The 20921-nt window shown below is 50.6% G+C and overlaps 2 protein-coding genes and 1 long non-coding RNA gene across 11 annotated transcripts in view; 1 reads left to right on the top strand and 2 right to left on the bottom strand.

Moving 5' to 3' along the window:
• The window catches only part of LOC120639041, a 58440-nt gene extending 56068 nt beyond the window's left edge, over positions 1–2372 (bottom strand). The window contains exon 1 of the long non-coding RNA XR_005661184.1: positions 2288–2372. This is a non-coding gene — a long non-coding RNA (uncharacterized LOC120639041). The remainder of the gene's footprint in view (positions 1–2287) is intronic.
• A 175-nt stretch (positions 2373–2547) lies between these two features.
• On the top strand, positions 2548–6673 carry GPR12 (G protein-coupled receptor 12). The gene is made up of 2 exons (XM_029048587.2): positions 2548–2719; positions 4100–6673. Exon 2 carries the CDS (start codon positions 4267–4269, stop codon positions 5254–5256), a length of 990 nt encoding a protein of 329 aa, XP_028904420.1. The 5' UTR covers positions 2548–2719; positions 4100–4266; the 3' UTR covers positions 5257–6673.
• A 528-nt stretch (positions 6674–7201) lies between these two features.
• Positions 7202–20921, bottom strand: part of WASF3 (WASP family member 3) — a 91477-nt gene continuing 77757 nt past the window's right edge. For 6 of the 9 annotated variants that reach the window (XM_001516803.5, XM_039915007.1, XM_029047906.2 and 3 more), the window contains 3 exons: positions 18745–18815; positions 16614–16714; positions 14643–14851 (listed from right to left, as the gene is read on the bottom strand). The gene's annotated coding sequence lies outside the window, so the exon portion shown is untranslated. Of the gene's footprint in view, positions 7595–10846; positions 12630–14642; positions 14852–15611; positions 16101–16613; positions 16715–18744; positions 18816–20921 lie in introns of those variants that run through there. The other 3 variants (XM_029047907.2, XM_029047909.2, XM_039915005.1) reach the window with 3 other exon arrangements.

Here is a 20921-nt window from a genome sequence, read left to right as displayed (position 1 = left end):
CGGGCGGGGAACGGGGTCCGCTTATTCTGTTGTGTTGTGCTCTCCCAAGCACTTGGTAGTGTGGCTTAGTGGCAAGAGCAGGGGCCTGGGAGTCAGAGGATGTGGGTTCTAATCCCGGCTCTACCACTCGTCTGCTGTGTGACCTTGGGCAAAACACTACTTCTCTGCGTCTCAGTTCCCTCATCTGTAAAATGGGGATTAAGACTGTGAGCCTCACGTGGGACAGCCTGCTTACCTTGTATATACCCAGGCGCTTAGAGCAGTGCTCGGCCCATAGTAAGCGCTTAACAAATACCATTATTACTATGCTCGGTGCCTCGGTTCCCTCATCTGGAAAATGGGGATTAAGACTGTGAGCCTCACGTGGGAAAACCTGATTACCTTGTAGATACCCAGGCGCTTAGAGCAGTGCTCAGCCCATAGTAAGCGCTTAACGAATACCATTATTACTATGCTCGGTGCCTCGGTTCCCTCATCTGTAAAATGGGGATTAAGACTGGGAGCCTCACGTGGGACAGCCTGCCTACCTTGTAGATACCCAGGCGCTTAGAGCAGTGCTCGGCCCATAGTAAGCGCTTAACGAATACCATTATTACTATGCGCTGGGCCTCAGTTCCCTCATCTGGAAAATGGGGATTAAGACCGTGAGCCCCACGCTAGACAACCTGATTACCTTGTAGATACCCCAGTGAGTAGGACGGTTCTTGGCCCAGAGTAAGCGCTTAATGAATGCCCTCATCATCATCCTCCTTCTTTTCACAGTGCTCCGCATATAGCGAAACGGCGTGGCTCAGTGGAAAGAGCCCGGGCTGGGGAGTCCACGGCCATGGGTTCAAATCCCTGCCCTCGCCACTTGTCAGCCGTGGGGCTTGGGGCGAGTCGCTTCACTTCCCTGAGCCTCGGTGACCTCCTCTGGAAAATGGGGATGACGACGGGGAGCCCCACGTGGGACCACCCGATGACCCTGGATCTCCCCGGGCGCTTAGGGCAGTGCTTGGCGCAGAGTAAGGGCTTATTTATTCAATCGTATTTACTGAGTGCTTCCTATGTGCAGAGCTCTGTACTAAGCGCTTGGAATGTGCAATTTGGCAACGGATAGAGACCATTCCTGCCCAATGACAGAGAAGCAGCGTGGCTCAGTGGCAAGAGCCCGGGCTTGGGAGTCAGAGGTCATGGGTTCGAATCCAGGCTCCGCCCCTTGTCAGCTGGGTGACTTTGGGCAAGTCACTTCACTTCTGTAGAGAAGCAGCATGGTTCAGTGGAAAGAGCATGGGCTTGGGAGTCAGAGGTCGTGGGTTCGAATCCCGACTCTGCCCCTTGTCAGCTGGGTGACTTTGGGTAGGTCACTTAACTTCTCTGGGCCTCAGTTCCCTCAGCTGTCAAATGGGGATGAAGCCTGTGAGCCTCATGTGGGACAACCTGATGACCCTGTATCTCCCCTAGTGCTTAGAACAGTGCTCGGCACATAGTAAGTGCTTAACAAATACCACCATTATTAATATTATTAAATACTATTGAATGAATGCTAATACAACAATAATATATCATATTATTAAATACTATTGAATGAATGCTAATATACTACATTAAGTACTACTGAATGACTGCTAATATACTATAATAATATTATGAAATACTATTGAATGAGTGCTAATATGATATAGTAATATATGATATTACGACATACTGTTGAATGAATGCTAATATAATAATATAATATATTATTACATACTATTGAATGAATGCTAATATAATAATATAACACATTATTACATACTATTGAATCAATGCTACTATGATACAGTAATAGATGATACGATGACATACTAGTGAATGAATGCTAATAGAATAATATAACACATTATGACATACTATTGAATGAATGCTAACAGAATAATAACAATATGTGAGGTGACCAACCCCTATTGATGAGTGGGGGAGAGGAGGACTGGACGGGGCCCGCCCCCCGTTGTCGGGGGGAGGAGGAGGAGGAAGAAGAAGAAGAAGAAGAAGAAGAGGAGGAGGAGGAAGAAGAGGAGGAGGAGGAAGAAGAAGAAGGAGGAAGAAGAAGAAGAAGAGGAGGAGGAAGAAGGAGAAGAAGAAGAAGAAGAAGGAGAAGGAGAAGAAGAAGAAGAGGAAGAAGGAGAAGAAGAAGAAGAGGAGGAGGAAGAAGGAGAAGAAGAAGAAGAAGAGGAGGAGGAAGAAGAAGAAGAAGAGGAGGAGGAAGAAGGAGAAGGAGGAGAAGAAGAAGAAGAAGAGGAGGGGGAAGGAGGAGGCCGTTACTTACCCCCGGGTGGGGCGGGCAGAGGGGCAGGCCCCGCGTCCTGTGAGCGGGCCGCCGGCCGCCATGTTTCTTTCCCCGGGGGCTTCTTCCCCGTGCGGGCGGGCGCGAGGGCGGGCGCGCGGGCGGCGCACGTGCGGCGGGAGGGGCTCGCGCCCGGCGCGCGCCAGGGGGAGCTCCCCCCGGCCCGCCCGCGCGCCCGCCCGCGCGCCGCCCCCCCCCTCCCCCCCGCCTCCTCCCGCGCCTGCGCAGTGCCGGGGTGGCGCGCGGAGCCGGCGGCCGGGACCGGGCGAGCGGCGCTATGTTGAGCGCGGCGGCCCCGGGAGCCGGTGCAGCGTCCGCCGCGGGCCCCTCCGCACCCGCCGCCCGCGAGCCCCCACGCCGACGGACCGCACCGCGCGGGACCGGACCGGAGCCCCCCGGGCCCCCGCCCGCAAGGTGACCGCCGCTCCGCCACGCCCCCTTCACCTGCAGGCATTCATTCGTTCACTCCGTCCTGCTGAGCGAGCGCTCGCTCTGTGCGGGGCCCTGGGCCGAGCCCTCGCCGCGGACGGCTCCCCCTCTCCTTATCCCTCCCACCCCCGGCCCCTCCGTCCGTCCGTCCGTCTCCCCCCCCCCCCCTTTCCCTCTCGATCGTATTTACGGAGCCCGAGCCCCGGCCATGGACAGCTCCCCCTTTCATCGCCCTCTCCCATTCATTCGTTGATTCATTCGGTCGTATTTCCGGAGCGCTCACTGTGTGCGGAGCACTGGGCGAGCCCTCGGAATGGGCAGCTCACCCCTCCCCGCCCCCGGCCCCTCCATCCGTCCGTCTCCCCCCCTTTCCCATTCATTCATTCATTCATTCATTCATTCATTCAATCGCATTTACGGAGCGCTCACTCTGGGCACGGCACTGGGCCGAGCCGTTGGAATGGACAGCTCCCCCTTGCATTACCCCTTCCCATTCATTCAGTCAGTCAGTCAGTCGCATTTACGGAGCGCTCACTCTGTGCAGAGCGCTGGGCCGAGCCCTCGGAAAGGACGGCTCCCCCTTTCATTACCCCTCCATCCGTCCGTCTCCCCCTTTTCCCATTCATGCAGTCAGTCGGTCGCATTTACGGAGCGCCGACTCTGTGCAGAGCGCTGGGCCGAGCCCTCGGAAAGGACGGCTCCCCCTTTCATTTCCCTTCCCCACCCCCTCCATCCGTCCACCTGGCCCCTTTCCCATTCATGCAGTCAGTCGCATTTACCGGAGCGCCGACTCTGTGCAGAGCGCTGGGCCGAGCCCTCGCAGTGGACGGCTCCCCCTTTCATTTCCCCTCCCTCCGTCCGTCCCCCCCCTTTCCCACTCATTCAGGCAGTCGCATTTACGGAGGCTCACTCTGTGCAGAGCGCTGGGCCGAGCCCTCGCAGTGGACGGCTCCCCCTTTCATTTCCCCTCCCTCCGTCCGTCTCCCCCCTTTCCCACGCATTCAGGCAGTCAGTCGCATTTACCGGAGCGGCCACTCTGTGCAGAGCGCTGGGCCGAGCCCTCGGAAAGGACGGCTCCCCCTTTCGTCCCCCCCCCACCCCTTTCCCGTTCACCCACTCGATCGTATCTCGGCCTAAGCCCTGGGGACGGACAGCCCCCCCCTTTCCCTCCTCCTCCTCCTCCTGCCCCCGTGCAGCCCGGCGGGAACCGACGGGGTCGCGGGCCGCACCTCGCCGCGGGTGGGTCGGGAGGGGGGGGTCGTTTTGGTCGCGGGGGGGGTGCCCTTCCTCCCCCCCCCCCCGGCCGGCGGCAGCCTCTCGGGGCAACCCTTGCGTCTCTGCCCCTTCCCCTCCCCTTCGTTTCAGGGCGTCGGAAGGAATCGGAGGCGGGCGGGCCGGGCCCGGGGCCCGGCGGCCGGAGGGGTCGGCGTCCCGGGCGAGGCCGGCGTGCGGGTCCGTGGCCTGAGGCCGGGCGTCCGCGCGTGGGCCGTCCCCGAGCCATGTCCGTCCGCTGAGGAGGAGCGGGGGCGACGATGAACGCGGATCCGAGGGCCAACTCCAGCTGGCGGCCCGGGGCCGGGCCGGAGAACGCGTCGGCCGCGGCCTCGGCCCAGAGCCCGGTGGTGGAGGCGGGGCCCGGGCCGGCCGTCAACCCCTGGGACGTGGTCCTCTGCACGTCGGGCACCCTCATCTCCTGCGAGAACGCCGTGGTGGTCCTGGTCATCTGCCACAACCCGGGGCTGCGGGCCCCCATGTTCCTGCTCATAGGCAGCCTGGCCCTGGCCGACCTCCTGGCCGGCCTGGGCCTGGTGGGCCACTTCGCCTCCGCTTACCTGCTGCGCTCGGAGGCCACCACCTTGGTCACCGTGGGCCTCATCGTCGCCTCGTTCTCCGCCTCCGTCTGCAGCCTGCTGGCCATCACCGTCGACCGTTACCTCTCCCTCTACTACGCCCTGACCTACAACTCGGAGCGGACGGTGACCTTCACCTACGCGATGCTGGTGCTGCTGTGGGGGGCCTCCGTCGGGCTGGGCCTGCTGCCGGTCCTGGGCTGGAACTGCCTCCGGGACGAGTCCACCTGCAGCGTCATCCGGCCGCTGACCAAGAACCACGCGGCCGTGCTGTCCGTGTCCTTCCTCCTCCTCTTCGCGCTCATGCTCCAGCTCTACATCCAGATCTGTAAGATCGTCGTGCGCCACGCCCACCAGATCGCCGTGCAGCACCACTTCTTGGCCACCTCCCACTATGTGACCACGCGCAAGGGCGTGTCCACCCTGGCCATCATCCTGGGCACCTTCGCCGCCTGCTGGATGCCCTTCACCCTCTACTCGCTCGTCGCCGACTCCACCTACCCCTCCATGTACACCTACGCCACCCTCCTGCCGGCCACCTACAACTCCGTCATCAACCCCGTCATCTACGCCTTTCGGAACCAGGAGATCCAGAAGGCCCTGTGGCTGGCCTGCTGCGGCTGCGTCCCCGCCGGACTGGCCCAGAGGGCCCGCTCGCCCAGCGACGTCTGACCCGCCCCCACCTCCCCCCCGGCCGGTCCCCCCGGACCTGCCGGGAGCCCTCCCCCACGCCCCCCGGGCCCCCTGCGAGCTCGCACCTGGCCGGTCCCCCTGGGCTAGCTGCGAGCCCCCCTGGGCCAGCTGCGGGCTCGCCCCTGGCCAGCCTCCCTGGGCCAGCCCAGCCCCCCTGGGCCGGCTGCGGGGTCGCTCCTGGCCAATCCCCCCCTGGGGCAGCCGCGAGCCTCCCCGGGGCAGCTATGAGGCCCCTGGGCCGGCTGCAGGCTCGCTCCTGGCCAGTCCCCCCGGGCCAGCGGCGGGGGAGCTCGGGTCCCCGGCGCGGGAGTGGGAGCGGCCTCGCTCCTCCAGAGGCCTGGGAGCGGCCAACGGAGGGCCGATGCCCCAAGCAGCGCCGATCCCGGTGGGAATTCCACGTTTTTATGTCGTGGACTTTGGCTCAGGATTCCCTGTCGTCGTCCGTCCTCCCACCTTCCCCCCCTTTCCCCCTCTGCAGAGGGCAGAGGGGTCGTGGTACAACCCGACCCCCGGTGTCGTTCCCGATTTAACCTTATTAGGCGAGGGAAAGAAACAAAAAAAGAGGAGTCCAGAAGGTGACAGCCCTTTCCGGATTTGTTGACGTGGTTAAAATAAATCAGCGGTCCCGCATGTCTTCTCTCGCTGTCTCAGAAACTGACCCCGCAAACTAGCGAAAGTACGGAAGAAGAGGATGTCTGAACGTGACCTGATTTTTGTCAACGTGACCCAATTATAAGACACCCGATTAAATTTCAAAATCCTGGCCCAATTTGTATTCCCTCCTCTGCTATTTTAAGAATTTCTAAGAATTTTCAACTACCGTGGCTCACGAGTACTTCTGAGCAGGTTTCCGTTGTTGTTCGTCTTGAATGACCTGAACTGTTATCTTTTCAAACGTGACCCATTTCGGCAAGGCCAGGACCTGGGCCAAAAGAGTGGTGCCGTTTCTCTTTTTCCCAGATCAGCCCCAAGGTGATTTGGGAGGATTTTACTCATTGGGGAGATTCGGCAATCTCAAACCCTCAGGCCAAAGTCCCGTGTCTTTCCACGGCTACTAAATGGAATATTTAACGAATTTACCTTCCAAATTGTAGATAGATGTTAAATTCATTTTTTTTTAAAGCGTACCCTTGTAGATGTTGGTACGTGCTCTCCGCCCCCATCCCTTTTCTCGTAGGCATGTAAAGAACGCACCGGCGACCGGCGCCATCTAAAAAAGAAATTTCGATTTTATATTTGAGCATTTGTAGTTTGGGATTCTGTACAGCGAGACACATTTAAAACGTGTCCTCTGCTATTTTCATGATTCCATCTGTGAGTGCATCTATATCAGGTTAGGATACACAGCATATACCATGTGGCGTTCCCCTATTAAAAGACCACATTCACGAAGGTTGAATTTGTAAACCGATGCCATTCATTCACTAAAACCCACGTTAAACACAGTGAAACCGGGAATGATGGGCTACGGGATAGGAGAGTTGGCGGATTAGGGAAATTTCACCGAAAGAGTGATTTCAGTTACGTGGTCCCGTGGAGGCGGGGGAGCCGGTGAACCTTAGTTCCGTTAATGGCGATGGAGGAGACAAGGCTCCGCACATTCCGCCGAGACGGGGCGGTCTCTGAGTGCTGATGTCAACGTTTCGATCTCTTGCCGAAAAATGCTCTGGGAATCCGGTGGGCAAACAGCCATTTTAGGTTGCGGAAGAAAAGAAGCGGCGTGGCCAAATGGGTGGAGCACAGGCCTGGGGGTCAGAAGGACCTGGGTTCTAACGCCAGCTCCACCACTGGTCTGCTGTGTGACCTTGGGCAAGTCACTTAACTTCGCTGTGCCTCAGTTACCTCATCTGTAAAAGGGGGACTGAGCCCCATGTGGGACAAGGACTGTGTCCAACCTGATTAGCTTGTAACTGCCCCAGGGCTCAGTGCCCGGTGCACAGTAAACACTGAACATATACCATAAAAAAAAAAAAAAAAGAAAATATTCCCTCACCCTTCAAAGTCTGTAACCCCCAATCAAATCGACTTGGTTCATTTCTTGGGATGGGAACGCTTGGGTGTGTCACAAGGTTTGGCGAGACTAATCTCTTTGTCACTAGTTAGCAGTCCTTCTGATCTTCTTCAGAAGCGCATGGCAAATGGGAGACTGTGGTCTCTCGCTCGCGTAGGTTGGCAAGGCACTTGGATCAGGTTTTTAACAGCAATAATTTGTGTTTGGAAACAAACTGAAAATACCATCGACTCGTATCGCTCACCACTTCCTCAGTCGTCGGGGCGACCCTCAACCGACAGTAACGTTCGGGCTTTCAGACGTTCACTGAAAGGAGGTAATGAAGAAGGCAGTAGGATTCTTAGTCTATTTATAAAGGCTTTGGACACAAACCGAATCCCCCTCTTATGTCCTGAATATCTCCATGGGTGAAGTCCAGCAGCAAGAAAAGGCAGTTTCCAAGAACTGTCATTATTAGATGTCAAATTTCCCAAATAGAAAAAGAAAAAAAAAGAGGTTCACAAGTCATGCTTACCTGACAGAGTAAAAATGGAACCATTAAAATAGTTTGTAGTGGAGGGGGGGTCCTTTGTAAGGTGACGCTCAGTACAGACCTAGTATTCTCCTCTTAGCCCCTTGAAACAGGGAGCGATAGTCCACAACGTGTCAGCTTCCCTGAGGGGACTAAATCCTGGGCTCCCAGGTCACCTGAATAATTCTTTTTTTCCCTGGCTGAAATCGTGGATCGTACACTACAGTTCAATTCCTACGTTGTTCTCATTCTATGCTGAAACAGTCTTTTTTTTCCCTTCCACGTGGGATAGCAGCTAAGTATGAGACACTCGCTTGGACCGACTTGGTAGAAGCCTAATGATTTTAAACCGAACACAACCGGACCTCCGGGTTTACCTGCACCTCACAGGATGAAGGCTTTAAGGAATCGTGGGTGCGATCTGCAGTTCTCTTGTCAGCCTTGCTTTCCTTGAATGGAGTTGCCCGTTCAGAAACGGGAGCTTAGGGGTCAGGACCACCAAAGTTGCCACGGGTTGCCAATACCAGTGATATTGCTGTCTAAGCTTCTTGCCGTCAAATACCAGAGTGCAGACGATGGCCGATTTTGCCACCTCTCCACGCCCCTTCGGGCAGCGGCAGCTCTTGATGATCTAGGGCTGGGGCTGATCGGTCTCTTCCTCCTTCCTTTTGACCTTTTGGCCATTCCACTGTCCAGTAACACTTCTACTGACACTCGGGCAGGAGATAGCGTGAGAGAGAGAAGACGGAACACAGACCCATCCAGTTTGCTGTTTCTGGCTTTGACTAACGTGTTGGAAGAGGAAGAGGAGGAGAGAGAAGTATTGCCGAAAATGAGGACAGTGGAATTCCTGAAGATTTCAGTTACCTGTGCTAACCCCGTCCCTCCCCGGATGATCAAGCTGCGCCTCTGAGTTCATTACCTTCCAATCTAAACAATGAGCCAACAGCTTCTTTCAAAGGAAAAGTGAAGGTGGGCATATTTACTCAAATATCTGGACTTCGAGGGGCAGCCGGGCGGGAGGCCAGAAAGGCTTGTTTCTTCAAGCACACGAATGAGAAGGTCTTGTATTTTTATTTTCCTAACTTGTAAAACTGTGAGCGATAATACTCACAAAAAGCTTCTTAGGTTAAAGCAATAAAAATCCCATAGGTTGAGCAAGGTAGAATGGCAAGCAACAGTGAGGCAGCAATAATCGAATGGAGAGGATACCAATCTGGTAGAGCGGCAAGATTTTAAGCAGGTAGAAAGAAGCCTTCCTTTGTTTTTCGGGCATTGGTTGTATTACCTGTGGTAAATGTGTGAACCCGGGAGAGTTGGAATTAATTATCTGTCAGGCAAATTGTGCATGTGGATACTTCTGGTAGAAGATCCTTCCAAAAACTGGGCCGGGGGTGCTTCAGTTGGTATCAAAATTACCTTCTTAAACTACCTTTCATTTTTTGTTCTAAGTATTTACATGGGGAGGTCTGTGTCTTGTGAGATCTTTGTGGAATACATCGTTACGCACCGTAAAGCAAGGGCACCTAAGTTACCTCTTCCCCTATAAAATTGAAGTACCTACCCTACATACCCTGTCACATGCTGAGTCTAGAATTGAAATGGCTGTCTCCCCTGTTAGACCGTAAGCTCCTCGAGGGCATGGCTCATGTCTTCAAACTCTTTTGTACTTTTCCAAGCACTTAATACAAGTCCCTGTCCACAGAGGGCTCTCGAAAGATGCTGTCCAAGTGCAGAAAATACAAAATTTGGCACAACAGGACAAGAATAAAGCCGCTTTGTTGACTACTTTATGCTCCTAATTGACGTTTATCCCACTCATAAATCTACGACACACTCTAGTGTAGATTGCACTCCTTTGCTTAAATGCGTGGACCGAATGAGGATCGGGTAAATACTGTAGGTCGGAATTAGCACCACCTCCCCAGACATCTTCAACTGCCTTCTCTCTTTGGTTGTCAGGTGTCACTGAGTGTAACTTTGCACTTTTTTGAACACCACACGGAAAAAAGAGGAAGGCACGCCTGAAAACAAAAGTTCTGAGCTTCTGATACCAATTCCACCTCGCCAAAGTCCGGTTTGGTAAAATAGACTATGTAGCCTGAATTGAAATGGAGGGTAAAGTTGAGTGTAACTGGATACTGACTCACTGAAACAAAAATTACCGTATTCTGTGGCAGCACACGCCTCAGAATGTAATGAACTCATATTTTGGAAGGGGAGATACATGTTTTAGTAGGCTGTTTCATTTTCAGTAACTTGGCAAATCAAGCTTGAAAGTTAAGCCTGGATCCTTTTCAATCAATGGGATTTGAGTATCCACTCTGTGCAGAGCTTTGCTCTAAACACTTGGGAGAGTTCACGAGAATTAGGAGACATGATCCCTGCCTTTAAACAGTTTACAATTCAGTGCGGGAGACCGGCACTAACTAAAACTACAGATAGGAGGAACCAATAAATTATAAAGATAGGTACATAGATTCTTCAGTGAGGTGGCGGCCTGGGTGATGAGAACCCAGGTGCAATGAAGTGGCAGCTGGGTGGGGGGTGTAAGGAGGAGAGATGGGAAATGATTCTGGAAGACCTCCTGGAGGAGATGTGATTTCAAGAAGGACTTCTCACACCTGTAAATCTTTTAAAGGACGAATGGCGCTATTTTTTGTGGCTCAACCGTTTAGAACAAGCAGATTGACAATTTCATCAATGGAGGCGTCAAAACAAGTTTTAAATCCCAGGTTTGAATGTACCAAACGCATCTCTTAGTTGTGTGGAAGACATTTCCACCAAAGTTGAAAAATGCAATTGACAGATACTACCAACACTTTTGGCTCTTTTCAAATATATCTGGCAGCCTAGCTCCGAAGTATTTGATTCAGTCTGTGGGTAGCTAGACAAATACTCTACACTTAAGGAAAGCAAGGACTATCGTATCGTTGAAACGGGCCCGGGAGTCAGAGGAACTGGGTTCTAATCCCAGATCCGCTACTTGTCTGCTGTGTGACCTTGGGCAGGTCACTTCACTTCTCCGTGCCTCAGTTCCCTCATCTGCAAAATGGGGTTTCAATACCTGTTCCCCCTCCTACTTAGATTGAGCCCCGTGTGGGACCCGATAATCTTGCGTATGCCGCAGCCCTTAGGACAGTTCTGGGCATATAGTATGCCCTTAACAAAAACTTCAATTATCATTATTATGATGTTCTCCAGCCAGTCAATCAGTACTACGTATTGAGGGTTTACTGAGTCATCCTCACGTAATATATGCTTGGGAGGGTTAGGAGTGGCAAGACGCAAGGTCTCTGCCCTCAAGGAGCTTGCGATCTGATGGGGATGCCAGGCACAAATGATTGACACGTAGCGAGAGCTGGCGGAGCAACAAAAATCCACTAGGTAAAAGGGCAAAGCCTCCCAAAGCGAAGGAAACCTTGACTGTTGCTAATTATATAATAACTGACTGCTTACATAACCATGTGACTTCTTCTCTCTTGAATCTGACTGAATTAGATTGTTAGGTTAGCGATGTCTAGAAGCCTGGATTTCCACAGGATGTTTTTCTTCTGGCCCGAGGGAAAACGTGTGAGTTGAGGGCACTTGATCGTCCTTGCCAGAGGACTTGTAAGTTTTTCTTTTTGTAGGAAAAGGTATTGAGAACAAAATTTCAGTTTTTCCAGCTCCCCCATTTACCCCATTGCCGCCCGTGGCCTCACTATCCGGTGGGAAGCAGGACCCTTGTGGGGGTGGTGGTTGCTCTCCTTCCAGGTCATCCCTCTGGCTACAACTGTCGGTCATTCAAATTGTTCTTGCTAGTTATTTCTGGTGAATTTCTAAGTTCCCCAGTCAGACAGAAAAGTCTTCCTCCGCGGTTCAGTTGGGCACAGCTGCTGCCCCCCTTCCGGCCCAAGACAGTCCTAGACGCAGTCCAGGAGTCCTGGAATTCTGCAGGTTTTTGATCTTTCTCAATAATACGTCCCCTCCCCTCCTCCAAATGCCAACGCAATCCAAGGGGGGATGAGAATGGGCATGGTTTCCAATCAGTGGGGTCAGTTACTTCAGAAGAGAGTGAAGGGAGGCTGGGCTTTATGTAGTGAAATTTCTTGGGCCATTAATTCCTAGCACTTTAAGTATTTCTCCTCAAATTCCCTACACTGTTAGTTAGGGCTAAATCAAAGCCTTCAAAAATAGAGTTGGGCATGGAAAACCCAAGAAGCCCTTTCTCTTCCCGAGAAGCCCTGACTGGATGTAAACTGGATGGAGCCCCGACAGAACGCGCGTTGGGGGACGTCGATGTCACAGACGTTGGCTGTATCTGCCTGGCCAAAGAGAACTGGAGATTTAAGAGAGAACTGTTGGATTGTTGGGGTTTTTTGGAGCAGGACAGGGAAGATGCAGAAACCCTCTATCCAGGAAAAGACATGTGGGGTGGAGGTTGATTGGCCTAAATTTTCAATTTAGCTCTCTGCACTGCTTGAAAAACTCTTCCCTTGACTTCACCTATGTAGATACAGTAGACTGTCTTTACAAAATAAATTCTGTAGTACTTTTTATGGTTCATTTTCAAACTTGAAATGACTAGCAGTCCAGAACTAATGAGTAACCTTCAATAGCAAACCCAATATTCCTGTGCAGTGGGAGAAAAGAACTTGGCAGGGGAATAGAGTTCATCCTCAGTTAATGGTTGGAACAAATAATGATAAAAAGAACATTTTACAATCCAGGAGCCCACTTCCTCAGCCTTCTCTTGAGGATCCAATCCTTTTATCTAGCAAGGATTCCGTGACTCCTCCAGTTTCCCATTTGGTCTGGAATGAGAGTGCAGCTCAAAGGTCGATGGTCCTGGAAACAGCAAAGGGGAGGAGCTTTCACTGGGTCAGATGCCCTAAGGGTCGGTTAAATCCCAGTCAACGTAGAAACCAAGAAGGGGAGGACTTTTTGCCACAACCCCAGGCAGAATCCCCGGCTTGCCAATGGCCAGGAATAATAATAATCACTGTGGTATTTGTGAAGTGCTTACTATTCATTCAGTAGTATTTATTGAGCGCTTACTATGTGCAAAGCACTGGACTAAGCGCTTGGAATGTACAAATCGGTAACAGATAGAGACAGTCCCTGCCTTTTGACGGGCTTAGGCACTAAGCACTGGGGTAGATATAAAATCATCAGGTCCCACATGGGGTTCGCCATCTAAATAGGAGGAAGGCCAGGTATTGAATCCCCCTTCTGCAGGTTAGGGAACTGAGGCACTGAGAAGTGAAGTGACTCGTGCAAGGTCGCCCAGCAGAGATGTGGTGGATTCGGGATTAGAACCCAGGTCCTCTGGCTCCCAGGCCCTATCCACTAGGTCACGCTGCTTCTCTAACGCAATGGCAGGGATGATGGTTTAAGGAGGTTCTAAAGAGGAGATTAAAGAACTTGATGTGAGACCCTGTCGGTCCTATCGCGATCGGCTACAGAAACAGAGATTTTGTAATGCCCAATGATGACCATTCCAGGATTAACCACCTTTACTTTCAAGAAAGTTCTAACCCACTTAGCTCTAACTCTAGCTTCAATCTCCGATAATACTATATAAACCCGCTTCATCTTATTTTTCCTTCCCTCAAGGTGAAGAAGCAGCCAGCCTCCTCTTCACGATAGCCTTTCATGACTTAACCTGCTTTCCCTGTTCCGACCGCAGAATCCCAAAGGGGCCTTTTTCTAGTCATTTGATCCCTTTTATCGAGCTTCTCTGACTCCTTTCCAGTTTCCCATCCGACTGCAGAGACCAGTCAATTAATCCACAATATTTATCGAGCATCTATTTTGGGCTGAGCACTCTACTGAGCCTTTGGGTTAGCGCAAAACAATAAGAGACAAGGTCCTTCCCCTCAAGAAGGTCCAGTCTGAGTCTGAGAGACCCAAAATGAATTACTGACAGGAAGGAGGAGGGAACGTATCTGCGAATTCTTTTGTGTCATACTCTCCCAAGCGCTAAATACAATGCTCTGCACATAGTGAGTGCTCAGTAAATGCCAATCATTGATGGCTTGTTTGAGGAAGGGAAATTACCATTGAAAACCAATATATGCTCGACCCATGCCACTCAGTCCAAGGATTCCTTCCTGGTTCCTCCCCCAGACCGCAGGAGAGACAGCCTCACCTGCGATCCAGACACCCTGTCCGAGGAGATGGTGGGACGGTTTGGAGAGCAGAGCTGGCGATGCAGGGAAGGGCCCTGAGAAGGCAGGCCTCTGGCAGCCGCCCCCTAAAATTTCCCTCCCTGGCAGCGCTGAGTCCACTTCCTGGCACTCCTGTTCTTGTTCACTGATTTCCCTAATTTGTCAAGTCCACTTCAAACCAATTTTCCTCTTTCAATGGATCATCGACTGCCCGCCCCTTTGCCCCCTCCCCCCGCACAAACAACCCCACGTTCACCCTCTCGTATTTCACTATCCAAGACCCGGACTGAACTATTAAAAGGATCCTTGAAATAGAACGGTCTCTTCTGGGACACGCCTGGGTAGAATAGTCAATGGCAGGAGGATAAAAACTCATGTTTCTCAGCGGGGCCTCGGGCCCAACTGGTAACAGAGGAGTTGATGGGCTGAAGCTTAAGCTAAAGATAGAGTGGCCCACCTAAGTCGATGCATTAATAGCAGAGCGCCGTACTAAGCCCTCGGAAGAGTATAATGGGAGTAGAAAACATTATCTCTGCCTTCAAGCTTACACTTGTACGATCCAGTACTACAATATCCATGTCCTGCTTTCTGTTGGCTAGCTCACAAACCCGATCTGAACCACTTTCATTCAGCGTAGGGTGGAGATTTCAGAGCACTGTGAGGAGGAGGAGAAAGAAAAGGAGAAGGGAGAGAAGGAGAAGCTTGGGTTTTACATTTTGTGTTCCTCTTGTCAGTGCATCTCACCTGGGGGTTTCTGATTCCGGAGGAACATCCCCACTTCCTGCTGCTGGCCTCAGGCAGCTTCATTCTCGGAGCAGCCTGCGTGACACGGTCTGGTTATCGGGCCTCCCCTGGTCCCAGTGGGAATGGAATAAAGACACTGTTGGCCGTGGAAGTTACCTGTGAACGAGATGTCAGGGAATTAATTCTGTAGAAAGGTCAAGGGAGAGTGTGAATCAAAACGATTTATTTATACAGCTAGATCAAGGAGGCAGCATGGTCTAGGGTAAAGAGCAGGAGGCTCAGAGTCCGGAGATCAAGGTTCTAGTCTGAGCTCTGCCACTGGCCTGGTGGGCAACCCAGGGCAAGTCCCATAACCTCTCTGGCCTTCAGTTTCTTTATCTGTACAACAGGAATAACACCTGCTTCTCCCTGCCTCGAGAGATGTTGGGAGGATAGATGGAAATTGTCGATGGGAAAGCGCTTCGGAAAAGTAAAAGCTCTGCACGGATACAAGGTGTTATTGTTCTTTTAAAGAGGTAGAACTATTAAAGGGCTGCTAACCTAGCCAGGACTCTCCTCGCTCTCGCCCGTCTGGCCTTAGAAAGTTGATCACTTTGATTATGCTGCTTTAACTCTTCGGCACCCTGGGCGACCTTTTAAAGAATCGCTGTTGAGGAGCACTAAGAGAACCACTGCGCCAGTGTTTCCCCCCTGAGGGGGTGGCGAACACTCAGAAAGAGCCATGAGAGGGAGTGGAAACCAAGGCTGGGCCCACAGTCCTTAGCGCTGCCATCATGACGCCATCTCATTTCCACGTGGTGAACGCCCCGTCTCTCGCCGACCCCTCCGCCCAGGCCATGAACAAAGTGGCATTCGCTTTCTCTCTCTTAGTAATCCTATTTATCAAGAGCTGGCTAGGTGGCCAGCACTGAGCTAAGCACTGGGGCAGGCACGAGATGATCAGATCTTGGCCGCTTGGTCAACCAGAGCAGTGCTGTTCAGCTATGCCACGCAACTCCTCTACTCACAGAATGGCACACGGGCTAGCTACTCTGCAGGGCAAGGGGAAGTGAAGAGTCATTGTTAGGAGGCCTGGGGGGGGCAAGATAGGGGACCAAGCTGCCCCCTCACCCCCACCTACCCAGTAATGCTAATGGTTCTCTAGGCCGTGATGATTACCTGCTTATCTCCTGGGTGTGAATTTAATTTTTCTCATGCTGTAAATGGGTCCTAAAACATGTGCTGAACTTCCAGAAGCAGAAGATATCCCTTCTGCCCTTCCATTTTGCACGTAGAGCGGTGGGTCTCTTACAAGATTCTAAGCTTTCTGAAATGTTGGTCTGGATTTCGGGGGGTGGGGAGTCTTCCACTCCCTCAGTCTGTTGCTAGAGTTCTGCCTTCTATCCAGCTGTTCGAAGGCATCAGCCTGTGCAGTTTTCGGAGCCAGAGAACGAGAGCACCACACACCAAACGAGGTTTTAAAAATTTGATCAAGTAGTGCTGCCCAGTAATATGTAAACAGAGCTGTAGCTAGAAGTCAAGGTGCTAAAAGAATTGGTTTTAATCTTGAGGGTATCTACCTTATTTTTTTTTTAAGAGCTTCATTTAAATGCTAAAAGTGGACTTTGAAAAGCCCGAGCTGAAGTGGACAAAGAAATGCTCTTAAGTCATTTTTTTCCCCAGTCCATTTAAATCCTCTATAGATGCATCATTTTCCTAAAATAAATTCAGAAAACTGAAATGACAGGTTTGTTACATAAAAGTCCACAATATCAATTCCTAGCTAAATGATTCTAGAAATAGTTCTTCACGTAGCACCTTCCCAAATTTAGGATTAAAAAAACTTTACTAGACTGCATCGATCTATCTTTCAGTAGGGTTTCCATTGTCTTGCAGGGTTCTGGGTACCTGTAAGATAAGTGCATTGCCATTGACTTACCCAGGACAGATATCTTTTTTCCCAATCCTCCAGAGTCTTTTAGACTACTGGAGCGCTGGCCCTCTAGATGAGTAGAGGCTACCTATTTCAGGAGCTTCAATCTACGGGTGAGAAGAAAAAATGGAAGGCTACTTTCTAAATGCACGCAGCATGGAGTCAGTCATAAATACAAATAATTGTTCCTTTCCTCCAGAAAAAACCACCATCCTTAATTGAAAATAATATTTTCGAAATCAGTTCTTTTTTTCAATGCTGTCGAATGGAAAGTAGCCTTTTAACCTTGCATCCAACCTGCTAAATCGGGGGTCATTCTCTTAAGGACGGTGTGTAGTGTATAATTGATCTCTGCACCGATTAAAAGAGTCTCACTGAGAGTTCACTTTCAGTCAAGCTCAGATAGAAAAGCCAGCTGATAAGTAAAATTTGGCAGTTGCTTTTACTGGCTATGTGACGTATGAGAAAATGGTTGTTATTTCAGGCTAAGTGAAGTAAAGTGTATCAAAACTGTGTATGGTAGTGCCCGTTGTATATATGTGCTCTGTTTTTGAGATTTGCCTTCTAGTAGATTGAGTGATTTTTGTTGTTTGTTCCTGCATGAGTAAGGGCTGAACTGTACAGCACTACAGAAAACAGCTCAATGTGGATGTTTACATGGAAACTATTTTTCATATGTAAAATACCGGGGGGCAGGAGGGGAGAGTCCTGAAACTTGAAGCACACGCTCTCCTATTTCCCAGAGACGTGGCTCAGAGCAGTCACGGAGAAAGTTATCCGGTGCAGGTCCTCAGAGCTCTACAGCTCGGCAGCGTCTCTCGGGGGTCGGGGGTGGCTGTGGTCCAGAAAAGTGTCATGGAGTTGCTGTGTTTCATATCAGAAGTCCTATACGTGCTGAGAATTTGGCACTGTGACCTGGCAAAGCTGTCTGAGCACAGCCTAATCGTCTCTAAGGGATGCTGTGACACAAAAATATGAATTTGATTTTTCCTTGTCAGGTGCCCAAACGGATAATCCTAGAAGAACATAAATGGCTCATTTCCAGATGGAGTGATGAGATAAAGAAAGATGTTTTCAAAGTTAGCTAAGGTTTTCTCTTCAGAATGCCGGCTAGCAGAGCGTCACTCCTTTCATGGCTCTCCCGCCTTGGCCGTCCCTCCCTCCCCATCTATTCGGGGCTTACCGTGGCAGCTCCGGCTGATCCTGGCCGAGTCCAGACATGGACCTTGGGGCCCAGATGTAGCATCCAGCCTTTGGGCTTTCTACCTAGCGGCCCTTTCCCTCAGGCGGCTGCCGCCTTGCCCTCGGGCTGATCTGCTTGAGCTGGTTTTGGAAGCAGAGGTGGGCAGGGGTGACCAGGGCAGCAGGACAGAGGGTGGGGAGCTCTGAGCCCAAAGGGGGAATCATCGTCCCTGGCATGGTGGGATCAGGCGATCCATTTGTCAAGATTGATATTTGAGAGAGGGCAGTCGCCGTTGGTTTCTAGGCTCCGTCAATCTTGTTTTTTCTATGGCATCCCTCGAAAGGGGCCTTTCCCATCGGTTCTTCCTCCTTTTGAATTGGAAAAGGCCCAGGAAGTGGCCTGTAAGATGACTTTAATGCTTCTAGGAGGCAGCATTTCCAAGCAAGAAACACTTGCGCACCCCCAACCCACCCCCTAAAGGGCACCTGGTACGTTGGCTCGGCTTTGAGAACTTGGAACCGTCAGGCCTCTGACTTCATGCCTTTCTGTCCCCGGAGACTAACCGTGCCCCTGGAAACCTGTTTCCACCACTCTTCCCCCGTCACCCCTCTGCCCAGCGGGAGGAGAAATGACTAAAGACAATTTTATGGTGCTCTTCCTTGAATGTTCATTTCCAGACCCACCTTTTATCGGGGGACCGAATGAAATTGGTCACAAAGCACCGGAGGTGAATTCACAGTGAAGCCAATTTGCTGGAAAGTGCTGTAGCAAGCAAGGAGAGACTTTCCTCAATACATCTCGTGGTAGGGGCCAGACAGCTTTAGTTCCATATTTTGGATTTGTGCATGTAAAATGCTGCTTTCACCAAAATACCCATCTATTGTCTTAGTATGTGAAGACCTGCGATTACTTTTACATCCAATTAAAAAACAAACATTCAGCTTTGAATCGTACCTGAAAAGTGTGCTTGATGAACTCATGATGACAGGTGATGATTCCTGCCTCCGTATCTTCAAAGATTACAGCTATGGAGTGAAACAACAGAGCTTCTTGTGATAAACAAGATAAATAGTTATTGCACTTTATTTTAATAAAAAAAGGCACAAGTAATTTTTTTGTTTATAAAATGTTACAATTGCACTATGCCGTAAGAATCCATTGCTGAATATCAAATGTACAGTTTTGTAGTCTATACTGTAATACGTAGTCGGAAGATATCGAAACAGTCGTCTGTTTTAAGTTCACGTTCGTTTTCTATGTGGTACATGTAACGACCAATAAATTTGGCTTTTTTTTAAAAAACAAAACCTGGGCACTTTTTGGAAGAGAGTGGATCCTTTTTACTTTCCTGTCGAGGGATTCAGAGATAAGCTGTACGGAAGAAACCGTAGTGCGATTTGCCATTCCCCACATTACTCACAGTGAATCTTAATTTTAAGAACGCTGGACAGGGCTCCAAAATCTGCACTTGATTGGCCCACGCATTTTTTCTGCATAATATAAGCGATTCAACCACTGTAGGATCTTGAATGGACTGGCAAAGACCGTGTGGGAAGTAAAATACACAGACATCATGTGTTCTGACTCCTACAGAATTCCGCTTCGCTTTCCAGTGAAAAGGCTTTTTAATGCCTGTAACTCTATTCTAAATTTACGTTTAATTCCCTGACTTCTGAAGTTCAAATTGCACATGGCAGGACTTGGGATCATCTTTAAGCGCTAACTGGACCTGAGTTGGGAGTGAAAAAAATGGTTCTAGAATTTGGGATAACCCCATTTTTAAAGCACTTTCATCAGCTATGCTACTATTCCATTTTGGTGTCGTGTTTCCTTGCGGGGAAGTTTTTAAAATGTACAAAACATTTTAGGGAGGAAAAGAGTAATTATTGTATGGAGGAAAGCTTCAAGATTAGAAGCAGTTGCTCTGTACGTTGAGTGTGGCTTGGCTGGGATTCAGCTGGGGATTTGTGCTCAGAATTTTTATGTGCAGAACTGTTACAAATTTGTAAAACTAAACCACAGCGACAGATGCCTCTACGTAAGGATGCATCTACAACAGCTCTCAAAATGGCAACATTTCCAATAGGCCTTCTCCCATAGGATTCTTTACAGCAACCAACAAAAAAAGGCAAACAGGACTCAAAACTGATCTAAATGGGCGATTCTCAAATTCTTCCCCCGTTATCCCACCATAGTTCTTTCTACTTGTTTTAATTTTAATTTTTTAAAATGGGACTTGTTTAGTGCTACTGTGTGCCAACCTCTGCCCTAAACGCTGGGGCATTCATTTATTCATTCATTCAATCGTATTTACTGAGCGCTTACTAGGTACAGAGCACTGAATTAAGCGCTTGGAAAGTGCAATACAGCAATAAAGAGGGACGATCCCTGCCCACAATCTAGAGGGGGGAGACAGACATTAAAACAAGTAAACATGCATCAATATAAATAGAATTATAGATATATATGTAAGTGCTGAAGGGCAGGGGGTGGGGGAGAGCGAAGGGAGGGGAATCTGAGTAAAAGGGGGCTTAGTGTGGGAAGACCTCTTGGAGGAGGTGTGTCTTCAGTAGGGATTTACGGGGGGAAGGGGGGAAAATACAAGGTATTCAGGTTGGATACAGTGTCTGTCCCACTTGGGGCTCGCAAGCTAATTAGGAGGGAGTAGCATTTAATCTCCATTTTATGGATGAGGAAACTGAGACACAGAGAAGTTAAGAGACTTGTCCAAGACTACACCGCGGATGCGGGTCAGAGCTGGGATTAGAATCCAGGTCCTCCAATGCTCAGGCCCACGTTCTTTTCCCTGGGCCACCGCGAACCTCCCCCACAGCACCGAGGTCATAATTCACTCCTCAGCCCAACGCCCACATTGGCAAGGGTTCCGGCTTGGGGTCGGGGTCTGGGGCAGGTGGGGACACTAGACAAGACCAGAGTGTTCAACATGCTGTGCCAGGATTGTTTTTTCAGGTTTTCCTCCAGCCATCCTGCCTTCAGACCAAAGGCCAGGAGACCTCGTAGGACCAGTCCTGGCTGCCTGGGTCCGGCCAGAGTTGCCTAAAGCAGGAAGTTAATGATGAGATTCTCCCAAGCTCGGGGCTCTTCCGAGACACATCCTCCACCAGGCCTGG

Source organism: Ornithorhynchus anatinus, chromosome 20, assembly GCF_004115215.2.
Source record: "Ornithorhynchus anatinus isolate Pmale09 chromosome 20, mOrnAna1.pri.v4, whole genome shotgun sequence".
Classification (NCBI taxonomy): domain Eukaryota; kingdom Metazoa; phylum Chordata; class Mammalia; order Monotremata; family Ornithorhynchidae; genus Ornithorhynchus; species Ornithorhynchus anatinus.
The sequence above is the reverse complement of the archived record's forward strand: the minus strand, read 5'-3'. Positions and strand labels throughout refer to the sequence as shown.